General features: G+C 47.6%; 1 protein-coding gene across 1 annotated transcript; it reads right to left on the bottom strand.

The window, feature by feature from the left end:
• Positions 1-11,763: 11,763 nt before the first annotated feature.
• LOC310842688 (uncharacterized protein) lies at positions 11,764-18,847 on the bottom strand. The gene is made up of 3 exons (XM_083734845.1): positions 18,766-18,847; positions 13,782-13,908; positions 11,764-13,360 (listed from the first exon to the last, which is right to left on the bottom strand). Exons 2-3 carry the CDS (start codon positions 13,813-13,815, stop codon positions 12,030-12,032), a joined length of 1,365 nt encoding a protein of 454 aa, XP_083590971.1. The 5' UTR covers positions 13,816-13,908; positions 18,766-18,847; the 3' UTR covers positions 11,764-12,029.
• Between the last annotated feature and the right edge of the window lie 5,901 nt (positions 18,848-24,748).

Here is a 24,748-nt window from a genome sequence, read left to right as displayed (position 1 = left end):
TGAGAAAGCCTTTCCTGCTGAGAGCATTTGGAGGTTTGTGCCCATTTCATGTTTGTTTGTGCAGAAATACATCTCCCCTCCTCTGGACCCTTCTTCCCAACTGTCTCCCCCAAAACAAGATGAAAAGAACCCTCAGATGATTTGGAAAACTACAGAACGAGACCAAATGGAGAAAAGCCTCCTTCCTCCTTACCCAGTGACCTCTCTCTGGTGTCCAACGGAGGCCTCTCTGCCTCACAGGAATCCAGGTCCATTTCTGCAAAGCGATCCTTTCCCTGAAAAAGAAACAAGGATTCAAAACAGAGAAAGGGGAGAAATGTAGGAAAGAGAATAACAAAGACTTGAAGGGTGTGAGATCTCATTCCATGGATGCTTTCCAAGAAAACGGATGGGTCATCAGCAGACCATTATGGGATGTTTTCTGTCCTGTTTGGAGCCCCTTGGGAGTATCCAGAGGAAAGTCTCTCTCACCTGCTTTCTCTCCTCTGCCTGACTCAGGAGGAAACCTTCGGCCAGGGCCACCGCCTGGGAACTGGTCTCCGCTCCGCATTCCCTCACCCAGCTCTCCATCTCCGGGGGAAGGACAGCCAGGAACTGCTCCAAGATCACCAGGTCCAACATCTCAGCTTTCGTGTGCCTTTCCGGCTTCAGCCACTGGTGGCAAAAGTGGTAGAGTCGGCTGCAAACCTCTCGGGGTCCTTTGGCCTCTTGGCAGCAGAACTGCCTCAACTGCTGGCTCTGCACCTCTGAGCGGAGGGTGTCCTCCTCACCCAGAATCTTCTGCACTGGGTTTTCCCAGAACCCCCCACTGCTCCCAGTTTGGCTGCCATGGCCTCTTCCTGCTTTGGGGCCAGCTGTGTCTCGCACATCCATCTGTGCTCTCAGGAAGCCTCTGAGAGATCGGAAGGAACCCTTTGGTCTTCTGCCAAGTTCTGCCCGTCTTAATGAGAAGCTGTAGCAAATCCTACAAAGCAAATACATTGTTCTGTTACAGAATTTGTAGGACGGGGGTGGGGGGGAATGGTTCCCATGAGTCTTGCTGGGAACCAGGGCTGGACTGCACCGCATCCCAGACCATGAGCTATCTTTTGGAAAAGAAAGAGGAGGAGGAAGAGGAGAAGAAATACGTCTCTAGCCTTCTAGCAATGCAAAATGTGGAGACAACTGAAGGGATTTCTGTCAGATTAATCAACCTGGTTTCTCCATCCTTCCAGTCAATGCATGAAGTCAGAACCGAATGACAAGGGAGTCATTTGTATCTTGTGATAAATGGATGCTTTTCTCTGGTGGGGGTCCTGACCTGGGGGTCCTCAGGAGTTGCTCCCCAGCCCCAGCCCCACCCCACCCCCACCCCCTGCTTCTGTCTCCTTTTCTGCAATCTCTGCCGCTGTCCAGACAGATTTGTGGGGTGAGATCTCTTTTTCTCTCTTCTGAGGGCCAGGAATGTATCTGGCCAACCCCCAGAGGGCCAAGTGGGCGGGGCCAAAGACATCTCCCTTGATTTTGTTGTTGTCCTATTAGATAGCTTAACACAAACTGGTTTGCAATGCAGCAGCCAGACTATGACCTGGGATCCCTCTCTTTATTCCTGGCCTCTCTTTCCTACTTTTCCTTCCTTCCTGCCCGTTGTTTTTTTTTTTGGGGGGGGGGCTAGTCCACCTCCTCCTCCAGCTTTGGAAAACCATTTGCACATGTTTCCTCTGTTGTGCTATGAGGCTGAGCGATGTCACACAGAGTTAAAGAGCCAGGGACTTCTTTGTTTTAAAAAGGGAGATTTTGTGGGAGTCAGGGATCCTCTGATCTGCAGGAAGGAGAGCGTGGCAGACCTGGCCCCTCCCTGGCAGGACCCTCTCCTCCTCCCTGACTTGGGGTCCCCTCCTGCAGGAGCAGATCCGGCCCCCCAGGCCCCCTCTCCTGCTGCAGCCCTGGGACCCCCGTCTCCCCACTGCACCCTTTGGGGGGAGAGAGAGGAGACTCGCCCATAGCTGGCAACCTTCCCTTTTTTTGCGGGAAATTCCCTTATTGCAGCGCCGTTTCCCGCTGCTTCCTGCTGCTATCCCGGATTGGTAGATAGGTGAGGCTGCTGATCCCTTATTTTCACATCTGAAACTTGACAGCTATGGACTCACCAGATCCCAGGAGGGGGCAGCGATTCGGCCCTTGCAGGAGAGACACCAAAGTAACACCCCCCCCCCTTCCTTGCAGGAAAGGACTGGGGAGGGAGGGGCCTTGGCTCTGGAGGACCAGCCTCCTCTTGCTTCCTGGCCTCTCTAGGAAGGCAGCTCACTTCCCTTTAACCCTTGCCAAGCCGGGTCCCTCCAGCTCAGCCCTCTCTCGCTTGGCAGAACCTCAGATTCTTATTATTTTTTATGGATTTAAGGGGGCAGTTGCCACCCTGGCTACGCCCATGCCCAGATATCCTTTGGGGGGGGGGTGAGGCTCTTGGCTGGACTCTGAGCATCTCCCTCCCTTGGCCAGAAACCAGAGGAAGAGCCTGCAGGGAAAAGGGCTTTGCAGGAGGCAAGGAAGCTCCTCCTGGAATTCAGGAGTGGAGAGATAGGAGGGGATCCCAGGGTCATCTAGTCCAACCCCCAGCAATGCAGGAATCTCAGCTAAAGCATCCATGGAAGATGGCCGTCCGGTCTCTGCTTAGAAACCTCCAAGGAAGGAGAGTCCCCCACCTCCCAAGGGAGACCTTTCCCCTGCCAAAATGAGTAATAATGAGTAATAAATTAAATGAGTAAATGAGTAAAAATTTCTTATGCATGCTTTTCATACTAATATACAAAAGTATGCCATTTCCCTTTCCAGAAATGCTCAATTGCTAATTCAATGGACTGAAAATGGATGGCTGTTGTTATTATGTTTAGGGAAGCTTTTAATATTTGATGGACAATTGTATTTTAATATTTTGTTGGAAGCCGCCCAGAGTGGCTGGGGAACCCAGCCAGATGGGTGGGGTATAAATTATTATTATTATTATTATTATTATTATTATTATTATTCATCAGGTGAGTGTTCTCCTTTCAAAAGAGGCAGGTGGAATCTCCACGGTTGCTAATAGTATAACGTTGTAAGTGCAGGGAAATATGGGGAACCCTAGATTATCTGCTTGGCATGCAGAATGTCCCAGGGTCAGCCCCTGACATCTCCTGCCAGGGCTGGACAAAATCCCTGCCTGAAACTCTGGGGAGCTGCTGCCAGTCAGTGTAGACCAGGGGTCCTCAAACTATGTTCCGCGGGCCGAATCCAGCCCTCCAGGCTCGTGAATCTGGCCTGCACGACCATTTCAGAACCCACCAAGTGTTCGAGGCTGAAAGCATCTCGCCACCCGCTCAGTCAGTCCCTGCGCTGTGCTGAGGTATAACACCGGTCTTGAAAGACCTACATTGGCTCCCACTACGTTTCCGAGCACAATTCAAAGTGTTGGTGCTGACCTTGAAAGCCCTAAATGGCCTCGGCCCAGCATACCCAAAAGAGCGTCTCCACCCCCATTGTTCTGCCCGGACACTGAGGTCCAGCTCCAAGGGCCTTTAGGCGGTTCCCTCATTGCGAGAAGCAAAGCTACAGGGAACCAGGCAGAGGGCCTTCTCGGTAGTGGCCCCCGCCCTGTGGAACGCCCTCCCTTCAGATGTCAAAGTGATAAACAACTACCTGACATTCAGAAGACATCTTAAGGCAGCCCTGTTAAGGGAAGTTTTTAATGTGTGACATTTTTGTGTATTTTTGGTTGCTGTGGAAGCCGCTTAGAGTGGCTGGGGAAACCCAGCCAGATGGGCGGGGTACAAATAAATTATTATTATTATTATTATTATTATTATTATTATTATTATTTGCTTTTGTTGTTGTTGCTGTTTAGTCGTTTAGTCGTGTCCGTCTCTTCGTGACCCCATGGACCAGAGCACGCCAGGCACTCCTGTCTTCCACTGCCTCCCGTAGTTTGGTCAGACTCATGCTGGTAGCTTCGAGAACACTGTCCAACCATCTCGTCCTCTGTTGTCCCCTTCTTCTTGTGCCCTCCATCTTTCCCAACATTAGGGTCTTTTCGAAGGAGTCTTCCCTTCTCATGAGGTGGCCAAAGTACTGGAGCCTCAGCTTCAGGATCTGTCCTTCCAGTGAGCACTCAGGGCTGATTTCCTTCAGAATGGATGCGTTTGATCTTCTTGCAGTCCATGGGACTCTCAAGAGTCTCCTCCAACACCATAATTCAAAAGCATCAATTCTTCGGCGATCAGCCTTCTTTATGGTCCAGCTCTCACTTCATACACCACTACTGGGTAAACCATGGCTTTAACTATACAGACCTTTGTTGGCAAGGTGATGTCTCTGCTTTCTAGGACGCTGTCTAGGTTTGCCATCGCCTTTCTCCCATGGAGCAGGTGTCTTTTAATTTCGTGACTCCTGTCACGAAAATTATTATTATTACTATTAGGTAAACACCACCAGTGTGGTGGCGGTTATACCAATGAAAGGCCAGGGGTTTTGCCCGGGGACGGGGAAGGGTTGTCTTTTGGCTTGAAGCGTGAAATTGAGTTCGGAGTTAACCACGCAGCTAACAAATTATTTTAGGAAGGCAAGTCCAATACCAACTGCCCAAATTGCTAAATTGGAATTCACGGCACCTAGCACTTTAACTCAATTGATTTAAATTAACTTACTCTGGGTCACACCAATTCAATTCACAAATTTGATGTGCTCAGCTCTCCCTAAGGGTTCACACCTTGATTTTGTTGAAGGATCCCTGAGGTGGCCGCTGTGTCCTGGGTTCCAGGTGGTGGGCCTTAGCCACCCATTAAAAGTTACAACGGTCTCACAATTTGGACTTGGAAAGACCATTTTGCCCCTTTAATTTATTTTATTTTATATATTTTTCCCAATTGGAGATGACAAACTGGAGGGGCGTATTAGAATCCTCTCTGGGGCAAAAAGGCTTCACGGAAGCTTTGTTGTCAGGAGGAGTCCAGCTAGGGTGTTTTGAAGAGCGAGCTCCCATTTCCCTCTAATACCGAGCGGGGGTTGCTCGATAACCAGTTACACAAGGAGATATATAAACAGAGATACAAGAGATGGACAAGGGGGGGGGGGGAGAAAATAATATCCTATCAGTATTATTCAGTCTAACACTCAAGTGCCCCTCTCGGCCCTTTCTGGGCAAAACTCCGACGGATCGGACCGGAGAAGGCTAGCAGAAATCCAAAGGCAATCCCTGCCTATAACTTAAACCACAGACAACTAGCCTGGAAACCATGGGTCTCTTAACCCGGAAAAGCCATGGATCCGGAATTCACTCAGCGCTGCTCACAAAACTAATCCTAGTGCGGGCCCCGTCTTCTTCCTGAACCTCCCGCTCTACCGTCCACAACAGCCTCCTGCCTGATCTTAGAACTATGTCCGGAACTCCCTACTGGACGCTTGCACAGTGCAGTGCCAGACTGGGGTCCGAGAAGACAAAGGTTTGAAAGGAAGCAAATCACACACACACACAGAGAGAGAGATTTTCCACGACCCTTCCGGCCACGCTCCGAAAGAAGGCATCAAGGAAAGAAAAAAGAAATTTTCCACGATCCCTTTGGCTACACTCCGAAGAAGAGAAGGACTTCCAGGACGCTTCCGGCCACACTCCGAGAGAAGGCGTCAAGGAGAGGAAAAAGAAAAGTTCAGCTGCCGTGGAGACATTCTTCTTCCGCCCCCCTCCCACCGTACTAACTTCAAACCATACTCACATCCTTGAATGTCCCTCGTGGATCCCAGGATCCTTTTATTTGGCCGGCTTGACCTTGCCTTTGCTCCCCTGGTTGAGCTTTCTGGTGATGATTGATTACCGCCTGCAAAGAGGAGGCAAGGAGAGGAAAAAGGATCCCTGGGCTAAGGTTGCCCAGTGGCGCCCGATCCCCTCTATCTCCCCCCTCACCTTCACAGGAGGACCAAGAGTCCCTGAGCATGGTCGCCAAATTGTTAACGGAAAAATCCGAGGGCTCCCTTGGACAAAAACAAAGACACCAACCAGGATAACTTGGAGCAAAACAGCAGCCTGTAGCCTTGGCCTTTATTGAGCTGTTGCAACAGGGTGCTCCCCTCACTTGCAGGAGAGAGGAAGGACCCAGAAAAATGGTGTGCAAGGCCTTATAAAGACTTTTGAAGTTGCCACCCTGTAGATCAAGCCCACCCCCAGAAACATCATACATACATCACAGAAGGGGTGTAACCCAAGACCACCCCTCAGATACATCACACCTACATCACAGAAAGGAGGGGTTGAGGGAGGGGTTGTGGTGGTAACCTGAGTGTCCTGCCACCTGGCTGGTTCTTCCTCCCCTCCCCATGAGTACTTTCCAGGTGACAGAGGGGAGTTTGCAGTTTCCTGCCCCCAGAGGGAAGAGCTGATTATTGTCCTTTGTTCCAGACCATGCTGAATCCACTCCCATAAGCAAGTTATTTGTGATCTTGATGGTCTTCTGTCTAGGACCATCAGGGTTGGCATAGCAACTGGGCAGGGCTCCTGTGTATGTGCTGGTATGCTCAAGGGATTATGGCTGCCCTCTTTCAAACCTTCCCCATTTTGTAGACCTTCCTTCATGGAGTAAAATAAAAGTAGAACAGTGTAAATCTGATGTATGGTTGATTTTCTATGAATTTATAACAGAAGCGTAGCGTATGTAGTGTGTGAGTGTGTGAAGTTTGTACAAACTGAATGTTTGGGGGGGGGGGGGTTCCTGCGACATTATCACAATATCATGGGCTTCATCCGTTGTACATATTCTAAGTAATGTAAATGACTATAATGTCATAATTCAACATATTTTAACAAATTAACAAACCTGTGTATGGATAAAGTTTGTTTTACATTTGTTGTTTTAAAAGGCTCACTTTAAGAAGAAAACGTTACAGCTGCAGATTGCTGTCACCTGTAACTAAAATCCATGCTGCGCCTGTCTATATACATTGTAAGACTTGTTGTTCACTGCAGAAACCACTATAAGTTCCATTATCTGGATACTTCATATATGGTATGTACTTTTACAGCATGATTGTTTATATAATTTTAATTTGTTAGATGATCTTGTGGTCGATCCACAACTCTGGTCACTGCTCCCTGAGAAAAGCTCAAGAACTCTGGGCAAAGACAATGGGTAGATCACTGGCAGGATTGTTCTTACTGGGAGTAGATCTCAGTCCCTTGAAAGTTCTGTCATTGTGGCTAGTTCAAGGTACTAGCACAACTTTAATTGCCACTCATCTTGTTGATGTTAACTCATTTTCCAGTATTTTGCTATTAACATCCTAACCGCTATTGCCGTGTAAAGAACCAAAGCTTTCCTATTTAACATTCTAATGATAAGCATACCAAATGAAAAATCATTAGAATGTTAAATAGGAAAGCTTTGGTTTTCTTTAAAATAAATAGCATTTCTTTTATTTTATTTTCCCTTTGGGGACATATCCACCACATGTGGAATAAGGTTCCCTCATTTTGTCTGCATCTCCAACACTTATTGCTGATATTTATTTATTTTGACTGATTTGGATGGAGTCAGGTACCATCTAAAAATCAAATAGTATGTGGTGAATTTTAAGTCTTTTCCCATAATTTCCCTCATTTTGCATCTTCATTGGATATCCACAATCGTGTGTCCATTTCACCATCACCTCCTTCACCTCCTAGTCCTTAAGGTTCCAGTCCAGTAACAATCTGTGTGGTTTTGATAATATCTTTGTATTATTTAATATATATATATATTTTAAAAATCCGCTGTTGTTCTGTCAAGTCCATTTATTTTTTATCTGGAAAAAATTGTTTAACTGGTAATCTTTCTTTATTACTTTTGATTTCCTTTTATATTTTTACTTTTTTGTAATTTTAGCATATAATAACAGTCGTAATTATATGGAAATGGGATAATAATATTGAAATGAATAAAATGCTTAACTCACCAAGATTTATATTGTTTGCAGCTTCCCAAGAAAACTGAAGGAGATTCTCCCCTTTTTGGCTTTTACCTCTTCCCTTTATAACTGTCTCTTTAAGTCCTGCCCCACCCTCCCATTTACAGGATATCCTTTCTACAGATGTCAACGCAGACCCAACGATGGAAAACCCTCCGCCCAATTCCTCGTGACCACAAGGCTATTTATTACCTGCAGCAACACCAACAAAAGCCACCAGAGTGGCCACAGCTATCTCTTTCCAAAGATATAGACTGACAGGGAGGGGGCTGACAGTCTTTTCTGTGATGTGGGTATGATGTATCTGGGGGGGGGGGTCCTTGGGCTACACCTCTTCTATGATGTATGTATGATGTTTCTGGGGGTGGTCTTGGACTCCAGGGTGGGCAATTAAAAATGTCTATAGAGGGGCTTTCATGCATTGCTCGGGGTCCTCCTCCTCTCTCCTGCGTGTGGGGGAGCACCCTGTTGCTAGTATGTCACATGCCCGTTTACTTTCCTAGGCTTGGGAAGTGTAAGAACAGAAGTCAGTCTTATCTCTTCCACTCTGCTGTGCTTTTGCACTGTTCTTTGTCTCCCTGTCTGTTGCTGAAGAAGGGAGAGGGTGCCATTATGATCCGTTTGGTGTCGTTTGCAGTCGTTTAGTGTCGTCTGCAGATGTGATGAGCATCCCCTCAGTTCCTTCATCCATGTCATTTATAAAGACGCTGAACAACAACGGGCCCAGGACAGAACCCTGCAGCACCCCTCTGGTCACTTTTCCCAGGATGAGGAGGAACCATGAAGGAGTCCTCTTTGGGTTCGGTCAGTCAAATCCACCTAACAGTTACCTCATTCAGTCTCATTTTACCACCTTCCTCTCATAAATATCACAGAGGACTCTGTCCAAAGCCTTACTGAAATCGAGGTGCACTATTTCCACAACAGTCCACTGATCAACGAAGTTTGTAACTCCATCCAAGAAAAGAAAAAAAGAAAAGGAGAGATTTCTCTGGCTTGTCTTGTTTTTGACCCCTGGGCTCTCACTTGTGGGGTGCCTCAGGGTTCCGTCCTCTCCCCCATGCTTTTCAACATTTACATGCAGCCGCTGGGAGAGATCATCAGGAGGTTTGGGCTGGGTGTTCATCAGTATGCGGATGATACCCAGCTCTACCTCTCTTTCAAATCAGAACCAGTGAAGGCGGTGAAGGTCCTCTGTGAGTGCCTAGAGGCAGTTGGAGGATGGATGGCGGCTAACAGATTGAGGTTGAATCCTGACAAGACAGAAGTACTGTTTTTGGGGGACAGGAGGCGGGCAGGTGTGGAGGATTCCTTGGTCCTGAATGGGGTAACTGTGTCCCTGAAGGACCAGGTGCGCAGCCTGGGAGTCATTTTGGACTCATAGCTGTCCATGGAGGCACAGGTCAAATCTGGGTCCAGGGCAGCTGTTTACCAGCTCCATCTGGTACGTAGGCTGAGACCCTATCTGCCTACGGACTGTCTCACCAGAGTGGTGCATGCTCTGGTTATCTCCTGCTTGGACTACTGCAATGCACTCTACATGGGGCTACCTTTGAAGGTGACTCGGAAACTACAACTAATCCAGAATGCGGCAGCTAGACTGGTGACTGGGGGTGGCCGCCGAGACCATATACCACCGGTCTTGAAAGACCTACATTGGCTCCCAGTACGTTTCCGGGCACAATTCAAAGTGTTGGTGCTGACCTTTAAAGCCCTAAACTGCCTCGGTCCAGTATACCTGAAGGAGCGTCTCCACCCCCATCATTCTGCCCGGACGCTGAGGTCCAGCACCGAGGACCTTCTGGTGGTTCCCTCATTGCGAGAAGCAAAGCTACAGGGAACCAGGCAGAGGGCCTTCTCGGTAGTGGCGCCCGCCCTGTGGAACGCCCTTCCAGCAGATGTCAAAGCAATAAACAACTACCTGACATTCAGAAGACATCTTAAGGCAGCCCTGTTCAGGGAAGTTTTTAACATGTGATTTTACTGTATTATTGGTTTTTATGGAAGCCGCCAAGAGTGGCTGGGGAGGCCCAGCCAGATGGGCGGGGTATAAATAATAAATTATTCTTATTCTTATTCTTATTGAGAAAGCCATGCTTTCATCCTGTATGTTTATATTGTAAAAACTTCAGATGAAGGGCAAATAAATTTTTAAAAGCATAAATGAGGATATTGACAAGCTTGAACTTGTGCAAAGGAAGGAGATTTATGTCTTTAATTTGGAAACCACATGACCCAGTGGTGCTGACTTGGATAAAATATTGGTGGGGGGCCAGGTAAGTCCTGCCTTGCACAATCCATCATATGATGCATGTGTGGGAATGTTCAGGGATGCAGGAAAGGATATGTTGTCAGAGTATATCCTTATCCAACTTGTGTTAACAACTTCAACAATATCAGCAGAGTAACATTCCCTTTTATTTTAAATTTGCAGCATCTGCCTTTGCTCAGGCTCGCTAGAGCCTCTATAATAACTGTTCTGGTATTTTCCCCTTATTCCCTCATAAAATAGAAGAGACGACACAGTCTTTTACAAAAATATAAAAAGAGTTTACTCACATTCTGTTCACAATCAGATCCCAGAAGGCAGACTTAGCTTAATGAAGTAACATACACTTGGAGTCTATCCCTTAAGAAGACAGTCCCTTTTTCCTCTCTTGGCTGGAAGCCAAGAGGGCATCTCTGGCTTAGTAGATGTTGTGTCTTCGATGCATGTGGTGAAAGAGAGAGATGGCTGCCCTGCCCTGTGCTTTTGTCATTACCTGCACAGGTGAGGCCACACCCACCTCTAGTTACATGCAGAGGAAGTCTGTCTCGGCCCAGAAGGAAACAGGAAGTTTACCTGCTGGCTGGACAAAGATCCCTCCCCATGTGTAAACATGTTCACTCTAGGAATGTTGTACTTGACTGCTCTTGTGTTTCACAGCATGCATGCCATTAGAATGGCAATGCCTATAATAGCAGCAACTTTTTAAAAAAGTAATACTTTGAGCCCATACTTCAATTTCCCAGCAGCTCCCCTTGCCCCAGAGACACTTCTAGCATTCCATCTCCTCTACCTGTGGCATTGTTCAGCAGTGGGGAAAGTGACCTCTTCACAACGGATGTCCATTTGGGATGGCCCTTTCCAGGTTTTTTCCTGCCCCTTGTGTTTGTCTTTCATTTGTTCTCCTATGTGTGTTGTCAGTAGAAGCCACAATTCTGTGGGCACTCTAGGTGGTGCAGAAAGCACCTAGAAGCTGACTAGAGGTTGAAGTGCCGATCAAGCTTCAGTTTTGCGCTCTATTAATTCCAGTTAGCAGTACTGGGGGTGGTTCACATTCTGGGGCAGTGCTTTTGTCCAGCAGAGGGTGTCACAGGGCCAGCCTACTTTCCCTTTAAAGCAAACTTGGGTCTCCAGCTGTTTTTGGACTACAACTCCCATCATCCTAGCTGCCAGGACCAGTGGGAAGCGATGATGGGAACTGTAGTCCAGGAGCTGCTTGGGACCCAAGTGTGGGAAAGCCTGCTTCAAAGCAGCTTTTCCATTTTGCCCACAAAGATGGGACCTGTCCACGTTTGTATCTTCTTGTATTTTGTTTTCCTCATGACCTTTCTATGTTTGTTTTTTATTTTTTAAGAGGGCAAATTGAAAGAGAAATTGTATGGCACATTGCAGAAGAATAAAAGGTTGTGTTTGAAAAAAACACACCAAAAACTGGGGGGTGGCATCCTTAAATATTTTATTGGGGGTGGGGCAAAGACGACTAGGCCTTTAAGAGTTGGCGCCTATTCCCTACACCCACAGGTCTCAGTATAGTTACAAAATTTAAAAAAAATAACGATAAAAAACACCACATATTAAAAGGGCATTAGATGTGAATTAGCCAAAAGCCTGGTTAAAAAGGTGCGGATTTGCCTGGCTCCTAAAGCTGTATAATGGTTTTTCCGACCATTGTATGGATTCTTTGATGAGAAGTAAGATTGGCACTCTGACTGAAGCTCTTTCCACATTCCACACACTGATAGGGTTTCTCCCCTGTATGAATTCTTTGATGGGAAGTGAGATTGGAGCTACATGTGAAGCTCTTTCCACATTCCACACACTAATAGGGTTTCTCCCCTGTATGAATTCTTTGATGAGAAGTAAGGGAGAAGCTCTTCCTGAAGCTCTTTCCACATTCCACGCACTGATAGGGTTTCTCCCCTGTATGAATTCTGTGATGGGAAGTCAGATCGGAGCTACATGTGAAGCTCTTTCCACATTCCCCACACTGATAGGGTTTCTCCCCTGTATGAATTCTTTGATGGGAAGTGAGATTGGAGCTACATGTGAAGCTCTTTCCACATTCCTCACACTGATAGGGTTTCTCCCCTGTATGAATTCTTTGATGGAAAGTGAGAGAGGAGCTACATGTGAAGCTCTTTCCACATTCCACGCACTGATAGGGTTTTTCCCCTGTATGAATTCTTTGATGGGAAGTGAGAGAGGAGCTCTGAGTGAAGCTCTTTCCACATTCCTCACACTGATAGGGATTTTCCCCTGTATGAATTCTTTGATGGGAAGTAAGGGAGGATCTCTTCCTGAAGCTCTTTCCACATTCCACACACTGATAGGGTTTCTCCCCTGTATGAATTCTGTGATGGAAAGTGAGACTGTCGTTGTGACTGAAGCTCTTTCCACATTCCACACACTGATAGGGTTTCTCCCCTGTATGAATTCTTTGATGGGAAGTGAGATGTTGCTTCTTACAGAAGCTCTTTCCACATTCTGCACACTGATAGGGTTTCTCCCCTGTATGAACTATTTGATGGGAAGTAAGATTGGCCCTCTGACTGAAGCTCTTTCCACATTCCATGCACTGATAGGGTTTCTCCCCTGTATGAATTCTGTGATGGGAAGTGAGAGAGGACCTATCAGTGAAGCTCTTTCCACATTCCATGCACTGATAGGGTTTCTCCCCTGTATGAATTCTGTGATGGGAAGTGAGAGAGGTGCTACATGTGAAGCTCTTTCCACATTCCATGCACTGATAGGGTTTCTCCCCTGTATGAATTCTTTGATGGGAAGTGAGAGAGGAGCTGCATGTGAAGCTCTTTCCACATTCCACGCACTGATAGGGTTTTTCCCCTGTATGATGTCTCTGATGCTTAGTGAAATTGGAGCTATGAGTGAAGCTCTTTCCACATTCCACGCACTGATAGGGTTTCTCCCCTGTATGAATTCTTTGATGGGAAGTAAGGGAGGAGCTCTTCCTGAAGCTTTTTCCACATTCCATGCACTGATAGAGTTTCTTTCCAATGATACTTTGTTGATGGGAAGTGGAATGGGAGCTCTGGCTGCAGCTTTCTCCACACTCCAAATTTTTATGTGGCTTCTCCTCCCTGGGGATTTTATCGTGGTCACCTTTGCTCTCAATTTCCAATTCATCAGAATCTGCAATGGAGACAAAAAGGGATTAGAGCCTCAGGAACAAATGGAGAAGAAATGAAACGAGTTGGGTGTGTGTTCATTACCTGTGTTGTTTGTCATTTTACCAACATATTTATTATTAGATTCTGAAGAGTTGTTGAATGTTGTTTTCTCTGATATATAGTAGTGGTCAAAATTGTGGAAGGTTGAAGCTGACACTGAAGATGGCCTGGGAAGTTCACACCAGCCCAATCGTGGTAGATAAAGCAATATTTTGATGAAGATTGTTCAAAGAAAAAACTGTAAGTTTCTGTTTATTGTGGGGGTGTTAGGTTCCCAGGTGTTATGGGGGCAATGTTGAACTCTGTGAAAATATATGAGGTTGGCCCACAGACGTATTTTTTGAATTTCCAGGCAGATATGACGATCCCACAGGGAGCCTTACCAAGAGAGGCCAATATCCCACGATTCTCCTCCATGACGTCCTTATGCAGAGCTCTCTGGTCAGGATCCAGCAACACCCACTCCTCGTCCGTGAAACAAACAGTGACATCTTCAAAGCACACTGGACCCTAAAAGAAAAAGGGAAAATGTCCTCCTCTGAGACAGCAGAAATATGATCTGCTACACAATGCTCTGTTGTTTCCTTCCTAATAATAATAATAACAATAATAATATATTATTTATACCCCGCCCATCTGGCTGGGTTTCCCCAGCCATTCTGGGCGGCTTCCAAAAAACACTAAAAGACAATAATCTCTTAAACATTAAAAGTGTCCCTAAACAGGGCTGCCTTTGGTAGTTATTTTTCTCCTTGACATCTGGTGGGAGGGCGTTCCACAGGGCGGGTGCCACTACCGAGAAGGCCCTCTGCCTGGTTCCCTGTAACTTGGCTTCTCGCAGCGAGGGAACCGCCAAAAGGCCCTCAGCACTAGATCTCAGTGTCTGGGAAGAACGATGGAGGTGGAGACGCTCCTTCAGGTATACTGGACCGAGGCCGTTTAGGGCTTTTAAGGTCAGCAGAAACACTTTGAATTGTGCTCAGAAACGTTCTGGGAGCCAGTGTAGGTCTTTCAAGACCGGTGTTATATGGTCTCGGCGGTCGCTCCCAGTCACCAGTCTAGCTGCTGCATTTTTGATTAGTTGTAGTTTCCAGGTCACCTTCAAAGGTAGCCCCACATAGAGCGCATTGCAGTAGTCCAAGCGACCACCACTCTGGAGACAGTCTGCGGGCAGGGAGGGTCTCAGCCTGCATACCAGATGGAGCTGATAAACAGCTGCCATGGACACACAATTGACCTGTGCCTCCATGGACAGCTGCGAGTCCAGAATGACTCCCAGGCTGTGCACCTGGTCCTTCAGGGGCACAGTTACCCCATTCAGGACCAGGGAGTCCCCCACACCACACCTCTTGTCTCCCCAAAATAGTAATTCTGTCTTGTCAGGATTCAACCTCAATCTGTTAGCCGCCATCCATCCTCCAACCACCTCTAGACACACAGAAATTTCACCGCCTTCACTGGTTCCGATTTGAAAGAGAGGTACAGCTGGCTATCATCTTTATACTGATGAACACCCAGCCCAAACCCCCTGATGATCTCTCCCAGCGGCTGCATGTAGATGTTGAAAAGCATGGGGGAGAGGACGGAACCCTGAGGCACCCCACAAGTGAGAGCCCAGGGGTTGGAACACTCATCCCCCACCACCACTTTTTGGACACGGCCCAGGAGGAAGGAGCGGAACCACTGTATGACAGTGCCCCCAGCTCCCAGCCCCGCACCACGGTCCAGAAGGATGTTATGGTCAATGGTGTCAAAGGCCGCTGAGAGATCCAGCAAAACTAGGAAACAGCTCTCACCTTTGTCCCTGGTCCACCGGACATCATCGAACCAGTGCGACCAAGGCAGTTTCAGTCCCAATATGAGGCCTGAATCCCGACTGGAAGGGATGCAAATGGTGCACTTCTTCCAGGCGTGCCTGGAGTTGTTCAGCAACCACTCGCTCAATCACCTTGCCCAAGAATGGAAGATTTGAGACTGGGCGATAGTTAGCCATATTGACAGCATCTAAAGATGGTTCTTTAATAAGCGGTTTGATAACCGCCTTTTTCAGCGGTTCTGGGAAGGCTCCCTCACAGAGAGAAGCATTCACGACCCCACGAAGCCCATCTCCCAGCCCTTCCCGGCTAGCTTTTATAAGCCAGGATGGGCAAGAATCAAGGAGACAGGTGGTTTATTTCACTTGTCCAAGCAGCCTATCCACATACTCGGAGGTAACAGATTGGAACTGATCCCACACAACTTGACTAGACAGGACACTAGCACTCTCCCGCCCCGGCCCTGCTCCCACACTGGAGTCTACCTCTTCCTGAATCTGAGCGACTTTATCTGCAAAAAAACTTTGCAAAATCATTGCAGGAGATCATGTGGGCCATACTGGGCCCCGATGTAGCAGGTGGTTCCACTAAATTGCGAACCCCCTGAAAAAGTCTCCTGCTGCTGTTTTCTGCAGATGCAATAGAGGCGGCGAAGGAAGTCTTCTTTGCCGTCGCTACCGCCACTTGGTAGGCTCAACATTGAGCTCTAACCCATGTCCTGTCAGCTTCAGAATGAGTTATCCATCACCGGCGCTCTAGCCATCTCAGCGATTGTTTCATTGCCCTCAGTTATCAATCTAGAAATAAAGTAAGCCTCTTTTGGATGGCCATCTGTCTTGGATGATCTAGCAGATTCCTGCATTGCAGGGGGTCTCTTGACTCTGGGAGACAAGCAGAGAGGGTGGCTTCTGGCAGAAGGAAGAGGGAGCCACCGGTGGCTCCTCCTTCTCCTGGCTCACCTCAGCCTCTCGACTTTCCTCTCCAACTTGCCTCCTTCCTCTTCTGCCTCTGATTCTGCACTGCATTCTTCTACAGAGTCTCCCAGCTCACTAAGCCCTGTTTCCCCTTCAGCTTCTGACACCTCCTCTTCCCAGGCTTCTCCCTCTTCCCGCTCATGCTTCCTCCACTTCCACTCCTTCGGCTCTGAGCCATCTTCCCTTCCTGGTTCCCCGGCTTCTTCCTCCCACCATTCCTCTGTGCCCAACCAGTAAATGACATTGCTCCATCCCTCGGCCTCTGTCCCCACAAGGCAGCTTCCCCTGACCTGATCTGGTTCCACAGCCGCTGCTTCCCTTCTGCCCCCATGAAAAGGCGGATCATCCGACATCCTTCTGCCATCTGCAAGAGAAAAAAGGTAAGCAGGACACCTGGAGTGCCTGTTTCTCACAGGTGAAACAGGGCATCTCTAACTGCAGATGGGCCTTTGAGAAAGCCTTTCCTGCTGAGAGCATTTGGAGGTTTGTGCCCATTTCATGTTTGTTTGTGCAGAAATACATCTCCCCTCCTCTGGACCCTTCTTCCCAACTGTCTCCCCCAAAACAAGATGAAAAGAACCCTCAGATGATTTGGAAAACTACAGAACGAGACCAAATGGAGAAAAGCCTCCTTCCTCCTTACCCAGTGACCTCTCTCTGGTGTCCAACGGAGGCCTCTCTGCCTCACAGGAATCCAGGTCCATTTCTGCAAAGCGATCCTTTCCCTGAAAAAGAAACAAGGATTCAAAACAGAGAAAGGGGAGAAATGTAGGAAAGAGAATAACAAAGACTTGAAGGGTGTGAGATCTCATTCCATGGATGCTTTCCAAGAAAACGGATGGGTCATCAGCAGACCATTATGGGATGTTTTCTGTCCTGTTTGGAGCCCCTTGGGAGTATCCAGAGGAAAGTCTCTCTCACCTGCTTTCTCTCCTCTGCCTGACTCAGGAGGAAACCTTCGGCCAGGGCCACCGCCTGGGAACTGGTCTCCGCTCCGCATTCCCTCACCCAGCTCTCCATCTCCGGGGGAAGGACAGCCAGGAACTGCTCCAAGATCACCAGGTCCAACATCTCAGCTTTCGTGTGCCTTTCCGGCTTCAGCCACTGGTGGCAAAAGTGGTAGAGTCGGCTGCAAACCTCTCGGGGTCCTTTGGCCTCTTGGCAGCAGAACTGCCTCAACTGCTGGCTCTGCACCTCTGAGCGGAGGGTGTCCTCCTCACCCAGAATCTTCTGCACTGGGTTTTCCCAGAACCCCCCACTGCTCCCAGTTTGGCTGCCATGGCCTCTTCCTGCTTTGGGGCCAGCTGTGTCTCGCACATCCATCTGTGCTCTCAGGAAGCCTCTGAGAGATCGGAAGGAACCCTTTGGTCTTCTGCCAAGTTCTGCCCGTCTTAATGAGAAGCTGTAGCAAATCCTACAAAGCAAATACATTGTTCTGTTACAGAATTTGTAGGACGGGGGTGGGGGGGAATGGTTCCCATGAGTCTTGCTGGGAACCAGGGCTGGACTGCACCGCATCCCAGACCATGAGCTATCTTTTGGAAAAGAAAGAGGAGGAGGAAGAGGAGAAGAAATACGTCTCTAGCCTTCTAGCAATGCAAAATGTGGAGACAACTGAAGGGATTTCTGTCAGATTAATCAACCTGGTTTCTCCATCCTTCCAGTCAATGCATGAAGTCAGAACCGAATGACAAGGGAGTCATTTGTATCTTGTGATAAATGGATGCTTTTCTCTGGTGGGGGTCCTGACCTGGGGGTCCTCAGGAGTTGCTCCCCAGCCCCAGCCCCACCCCACCCCCACCCCCTGCTTCTGTCTCCTTTTCTGCAATCTCTGCCGCTGTCCAGACAGATTTGTGGGGTGAGATCTCTTTTTCTCTCTTCTGAGGGCCAGGAATGTATCTGGCCAACCCCCAGAGGGCCAAGTGGGCGGGGCCAAAGACATCTCCCTTGATTTTGTTGTTGTCCTATTAGATAGCTTAACACAAACTGGTTTGCAATGCAGCAGCCAGACTATGACCTGGGATCCCTCTCTTTATTCCTGGCCTCTCTTTCCTACTTTTCCTTCCTTCCTGCCCGTTGTTTTTTTTTTTGGGGGGGGGGCTAGTCCACCTCCTCCTCCAGCTTTGGAAAACCATTTGCACATGTTTCCTCTGTTGTGCTATGAGGCTGAGCGATGTCACACAGAGTTAAAGAGCCAGGGACTTCTTTGTTTTAAAAAGGGAGATTTTGTGGGAGTCAGGGATCCTCTGATCTGCAGGAAGGAGAGCGTGGCAGACCTGGCCCCTCCCTGGCAGGACCCTCTCCTCCTCCCTGACTTGGGGTCCCCTCCTGCAGGAGCAGATCCGGCCCCCCAGGCCCCCTCTCCTGCTGCAGCCCTGGGACCCCCGTCTCCCCACTGCACCCTTTGGGGGGAGAGAGAGGAGACTCGCCCATAGCTGGCAACCTTCCCTTTTTTTGCGGGAAATTCCCTTATTGCAGCGCCGTTTCCCGCTGCTTCCTGCTGCTATCCCGGATTGGTAGATAGGTGAGGCTGCTGATCCCTTATTTTCACATCTGAAACTTGACAGCTATGGACTCACCAGATCCCAGGAGGGGGCAGCGATTCGGCCCTTGCAGGAGAGACACCAAAGTAACACCCCCCCCCCTTCCTTGCAGGAAAGGACTGGGGAGGGAGGGGCCTTGGCTCTGGAGGACCAGCCTCCTCTTGCTTCCTGGCCTCTCTAGGAAGGCAGCTCACTTCCCTTTAACCCTTGCCAAGCCGGGTCCCTCCAGCTCAGCCCTCTCTCGCTTGGCAGAACCTCAGATTCTTATTATTTTTTATGGATTTAAGGGGGCAGTTGCCACCCTGGCTACGCCCATGCCCAGATATCCTTTGGGGGGGGGGTGAGGCTCTTGGCTGGACTCTGAGCATCTCCCTCCCTTGGCCAGAAACCAGAGGAAGAGCCTGCAGGGAAAAGGGCTTTGCAGGAGGCAAGGAAGCTCCTCCTGGAATTCAGGAGTGGAGAGATAGGAGGGGATCCCAGGGTCATCTAGTCCAACCCCCAGCAATGCAGGAATCTCAGCTAAAGCATCCATGGAAGATGGCCGTCCGGTCTCTGCTTAGAAACCTCCAAGGAAGGAGAGTCCCCCACCTCCCAAGGGAGACCTTTCCCCTGCCAAAATGAGTAATAATGAGTAATAAATTAAATGAGTAAATGAGTAAAAATTTCTTATGCATGCTTTTCATACTAATATACAAAAGTATGCCATTTCCCTTTCCAGAAATGCTCAATTGCTAATTCAATGGACTGAAAATGGATGGCTGTTGTTATTATGTTTAGGGAAGCTTTTAATATTTGATGGACAATTGTATTTTAATATTTTGTTGGAAGCCGCCCAGAGTGGCTGGGGAACCCAGCCAGATGGGTGGGGTATAAATTATTATTATTATTATTATTATTATTATTATTATTATTCATCAGGTGAGTGTTCTCCTTTCAAAAGAGGCAGGTGGAATCTCCACGGTTGCTAATAGTATAACGTTGTAAGTGCAGGGAAATATGGGGAACCCTAGATTATCTGCTTGGCATGCAGAATGTCCCAGGGTCAGCCCCTGACATCTCCTGCCAGGGCTGGACAAAATCCCTGCCTGAAACTCTGGGGAGCTGCTGCCAGTCAGTGTAGACCAGGGGTCCTCAAACTATGTTCCGCGGGCCGAATCCAGCCCTCCAGGCTCGTGAATCTGGCCTGCACGACCATTTCAGAACCCACCAAGTGTTCGAGGCTGAAAGCATCTCGCCACCCGCTCAGTCAGTCCCTGCGCTGTGCTGAGGTATAACACCGGTCTTGAAAGACCTACATTGGCTCCCACTACGTTTCCGAGCACAATTCAAAGTGTTGGTGCTGACCTTGAAAGCCCTAAATGGCCTCGGCCCAGCATACCCAAAAGAGCGTCTCCACCCCCATTGTTCTGCCCGGACACTGAGGTCCAGCTCCAAGGGCCTTTAGGCGGTTCCCTCATTGCGAGAAGCAAAGCTACAGGGAACCAGGCAGAGGGCCTTCTCGGTAGTGGCCCCCGCCCTGTGGAACGCCCTCCCTTCAGATGTCAAAGTGATAAACAACTACCTGACATTCAGAAGACATCTTAAGGCAGCCCTGTTAAGGGAAGTTTTTAATGTGTGACATTTTTGTGTATTTTTGGTTGCTGTGGAAGCCGCTTAGAGTGGCTGGGGAAACCCAGCCAGATGGGCGGGGTACAAATAAATTATTATTATTATTATTATTATTATTATTATTATTATTATTTGCTTTTGTTGTTGTTGCTGTTTAGTCGTTTAGTCGTGTCCGTCTCTTCGTGACCCCATGGACCAGAGCACGCCAGGCACTCCTGTCTTCCACTGCCTCCCGTAGTTTGGTCAGACTCATGCTGGTAGCTTCGAGAACACTGTCCAACCATCTCGTCCTCTGTTGTCCCCTTCTTCTTGTGCCCTCCATCTTTCCCAACATTAGGGTCTTTTCGAAGGAGTCTTCCCTTCTCATGAGGTGGCCAAAGTACTGGAGCCTCAGCTTCAGGATCTGTCCTTCCAGTGAGCACTCAGGGCTGATTTCCTTCAGAATGGATGCGTTTGATCTTCTTGCAGTCCATGGGACTCTCAAGAGTCTCCTCCAACACCATAATTCAAAAGCATCAATTCTTCGGCGATCAGCCTTCTTTATGGTCCAGCTCTCACTTCATACACCACTACTGGGTAAACCATGGCTTTAACTATACAGACCTTTGTTGGCAAGGTGATGTCTCTGCTTTCTAGGACGCTGTCTAGGTTTGCCATCGCCTTTCTCCCATGGAGCAGGTGTCTTTTAATTTCGTGACTCCTGTCACGAAAATTATTATTATTACTATTAGGTAAACACCACCAGTGTGGTGGCGGTTATACCAATGAAAGGCCAGGGGTTTTGCCCGGGGACGGGGAAGGGTTGTCTTTTGGCTTGAAGCGTGAAATTGAGTTCGGAGTTAACCACGCAGCTAACAAATTATTTTAGGAAGGCAAGTCCAATACCAACTGCCCAAATTGCTAAATTGGAATTCACGGCACCTAGCACTTTAACTCAATTGATTTAAATTAACTTACTCTGGGTCACACCAATTCAATTCACAAATTTGATGTGCTCAGCTCTCCCTAAGGGTTCACACCTTGATTTTGTTGAAGGATCCCTGAGGTGGCCGCTGTGTCCTGGGTTCCAGGTGGTGGGCCTTAGCCACCCATTAAAAGTTACAACGGTCTCACAATTTGGACTTGGAAAGACCATTTTGCCCCTTTAATTTATTTTATTTTATATATTTTTCCCAATTGGAGATGACAAACTGGAGGGGCGTATTAGAATCCTCTCTGGGGCAAAAAGGCTTCACGGAAGCTTTGTTGTCAGGAGGAGTCCAGCTAGGGTGTTTTGAAGAGCGAGCTCCCATTTCCCTCTAATACCGAGCGGGGGTTGCTCGATAACCAGTTACACAAGGAGATATATAAACAGAGATACAAGAGATGGACAAGGGGGGGGGGGGAGAAAATAATATCCTATCAGTATTATTCAGTCTAACACTCAAGTGCCCCTCTCGGCCCTTTCTGGGCAAAACTCCGACGGATCGGACCGGAGAAGGCTAGCAGAAATCCAAAGGCAATCCCTGCCTATAACTTAAACCACAGACAACTAGCCTGGAAACCATGGGTCTCTTAACCCGGAAAAGCCATGGATCCGGAATTCACTCAGCGCTGCTCACAAAACTAATCCTAGTGCGGGCCCCGTCTTCTTCCTGAACCTCCCGCTCTACCGTCCACAACAGCCTCCTGCCTGATCTTAGAACTATGTCCGGAACTCCCTACTGGACGCTTGCACAGTGCAGTGCCAGACTGGGGTCCGAGAAGACAAAGGTTTGAAAGGAAGCAAATCACACACACACACAGAGAGAGAGATTTTCCACGACCCTTCCGGCCACGCTCCGAAAGAAGGCATCAAGGAAAGAAAAAAGAAATTTTCCACGATCCCTTTGGCTACACTCCGAAGAAGAGAAGGACTTCCAGGACGCTTCCGGCCACACTCCGAGAGAAGGCGTCAAGGAGAGGAAAAAGAAAAGTTCAGCTGCCGTGGAGACATTCTTCTTCCGCCCCCCTCCCACCGTACTAACTTCAAACCATACTCACATCCTTGAATGTCCCTCGTGGATCCCAGGATCCTTTTATTTGGCCGGCTTGACCTTGCCTTTGCTCCCCTGGTTGAGCTTTCTGGTGATGATTGATTACCGCCTGCAAAGAGGAGGCAAGGAGAGGAAAAAGGATCCCTGGGCTAAGGTTGCCCAGTGGCGCCCGATCCCCTCTATCTCCCCCCTCACCTTCACAGGAGGACCAAGAGTCCCTGAGCATGGTCGCCAAATTGTTAACGGAAAAATCCGAGGGCTCCCTTGGACAAAAACAAAGACACCAACCAGGATAACTTGGAGCAAAACAGCAGCCTGTAGCCTTGGCCTTTATTGAGCTGTTGCAACAGGGTGCTCCCCTCACTTGCAGGAGAGAGGAAGGACCCAGAAAAATGGTGTGCAAGGCCTTATAAAGACTTTTGAAGTTGCCACCCTGTAGATCAAGCCCACCCCCAGAAACATCATACATACATCACAGAAGGGGTGTAACCCAAGACCACCCCTCAGATACATCACACCTACATCACAGAAAGGAGGGGTTGAGGGAGGGGTTGTGGTGGTAACCTGAGTGTCCTGCCACCTGGCTGGTTCTTCCTCCCCTCCCCATGAGTACTTTCCAGGTGACAGAGGGGAGTTTGCAGTTTCCTGCCCCCAGAGGGAAGAGCTGATTATTGTCCTTTGTTCCAGACCATGCTGAATCCACTCCCATAAGCAAGTTATTTGTGATCTTGATGGTCTTCTGTCTAGGACCATCAGGGTTGGCATAGCAACTGGGCAGGGCTCCTGTGTATGTGCTGGTATGCTCAAGGGATTATGGCTGCCCTCTTTCAAACCTTCCCCATTTTGTAGACCTTCCTTCATGGAGTAAAATAAAAGTAGAACAGTGTAAATCTGATGTATGGTTGATTTTCTATGAATTTATAACAGAAGCGTAGCGTATGTAGTGTGTGAGTGTGTGAAGTTTGTACAAACTGAATGTTTGGGGGGGGGGGGTTCCTGCGACATTATCACAATATCATGGGCTTCATCCGTTGTACATATTCTAAGTAATGTAAATGACTATAATGTCATAATTCAACATATTTTAACAAATTAACAAACCTGTGTATGGATAAAGTTTGTTTTACATTTGTTGTTTTAAAAGGCTCACTTTAAGAAGAAAACGTTACAGCTGCAGATTGCTGTCACCTGTAACTAAAATCCATGCTGCGCCTGTCTATATACATTGTAAGACTTGTTGTTCACTGCAGAAACCACTATAAGTTCCATTATCTGGATACTTCATATATGGTATGTACTTTTACAGCATGATTGTTTATATAATTTTAATTTGTTAGATGATCTTGTGGTCGATCCACAACTCTGGTCACTGCTCCCTGAGAAAAGCTCAAGAACTCTGGGCAAAGACAATGGGTAGATCACTGGCAGGATTGTTCTTACTGGGAGTAGATCTCAGTCCCTTGAAAGTTCTGTCATTGTGGCTAGTTCAAGGTACTAGCACAACTTTAATTGCCACTCATCTTGTTGATGTTAACTCATTTTCCAGTATTTTGCTATTAACATCCTAACCGCTATTGCCGTGTAAAGAACCAAAGCTTTCCTATTTAACATTCTAATGATAAGCATACCAAATGAAAAATCATTAGAATGTTAAATAGGAAAGCTTTGGTTTTCTTTAAAATAAATAGCATTTCTTTTATTTTATTTTCCCTTTGGGGACATATCCACCACATGTGGAATAAGGTTCCCTCATTTTGTCTGCATCTCCAACACTTATTGCTGATATTTATTTATTTTGACTGATTTGGATGGAGTCAGGTACCATCTAAAAATCAAATAGTATGTGGTGAATTTTAAGTCTTTTCCCATAATTTCCCTCATTTTGCATCTTCATTGGATATCCACAATCGTGTGTCCATTTCACCATCACCTCCTTCACCTCCTAGTCCTTAAGGTTCCAGTCCAGTAACAATCTGTGTGGTTTTGATAATATCTTTGTATTATTTAATATATATATATATTTTAAAAATCCGCTGTTGTTCTGTCAAGTCCATTTATTTTTTATCTGGAAAAAATTGTTTAACTGGTAATCTTTCTTTATTACTTTTGATTTCCTTTTATATTTTTACTTTTTTGTAATTTTAGCATATAATAACAGTCGTAATTATATGGAAATGGGATAATAATATTGAAATGAATAAAATGCTTAACTCACCAAGATTTATATTGTTTGCAGCTTCCCAAGAAAACTGAAGGAGATTCTCCCCTTTTTGGCTTTTACCTCTTCCCTTTATAACTGTCTCTTTAAGTCCTGCCCCACCCTCCCATTTACAGGATATCCTTTCTACAGATGTCAACGCAGACCCAACGATGGAAAACCCTCCGCCCAATTCCTC

This window comes from Podarcis gaigeae, assembly GCF_964106915.1.
Source record: "Podarcis gaigeae genome assembly, chromosome: 4".
Lineage (NCBI taxonomy): Eukaryota > Metazoa > Chordata > Lepidosauria > Squamata > Lacertidae > Podarcis > Podarcis gaigeae.
Note: the sequence above shows the minus strand (reverse complement) of the source record. Positions and strands in the feature narration are given on the sequence as shown.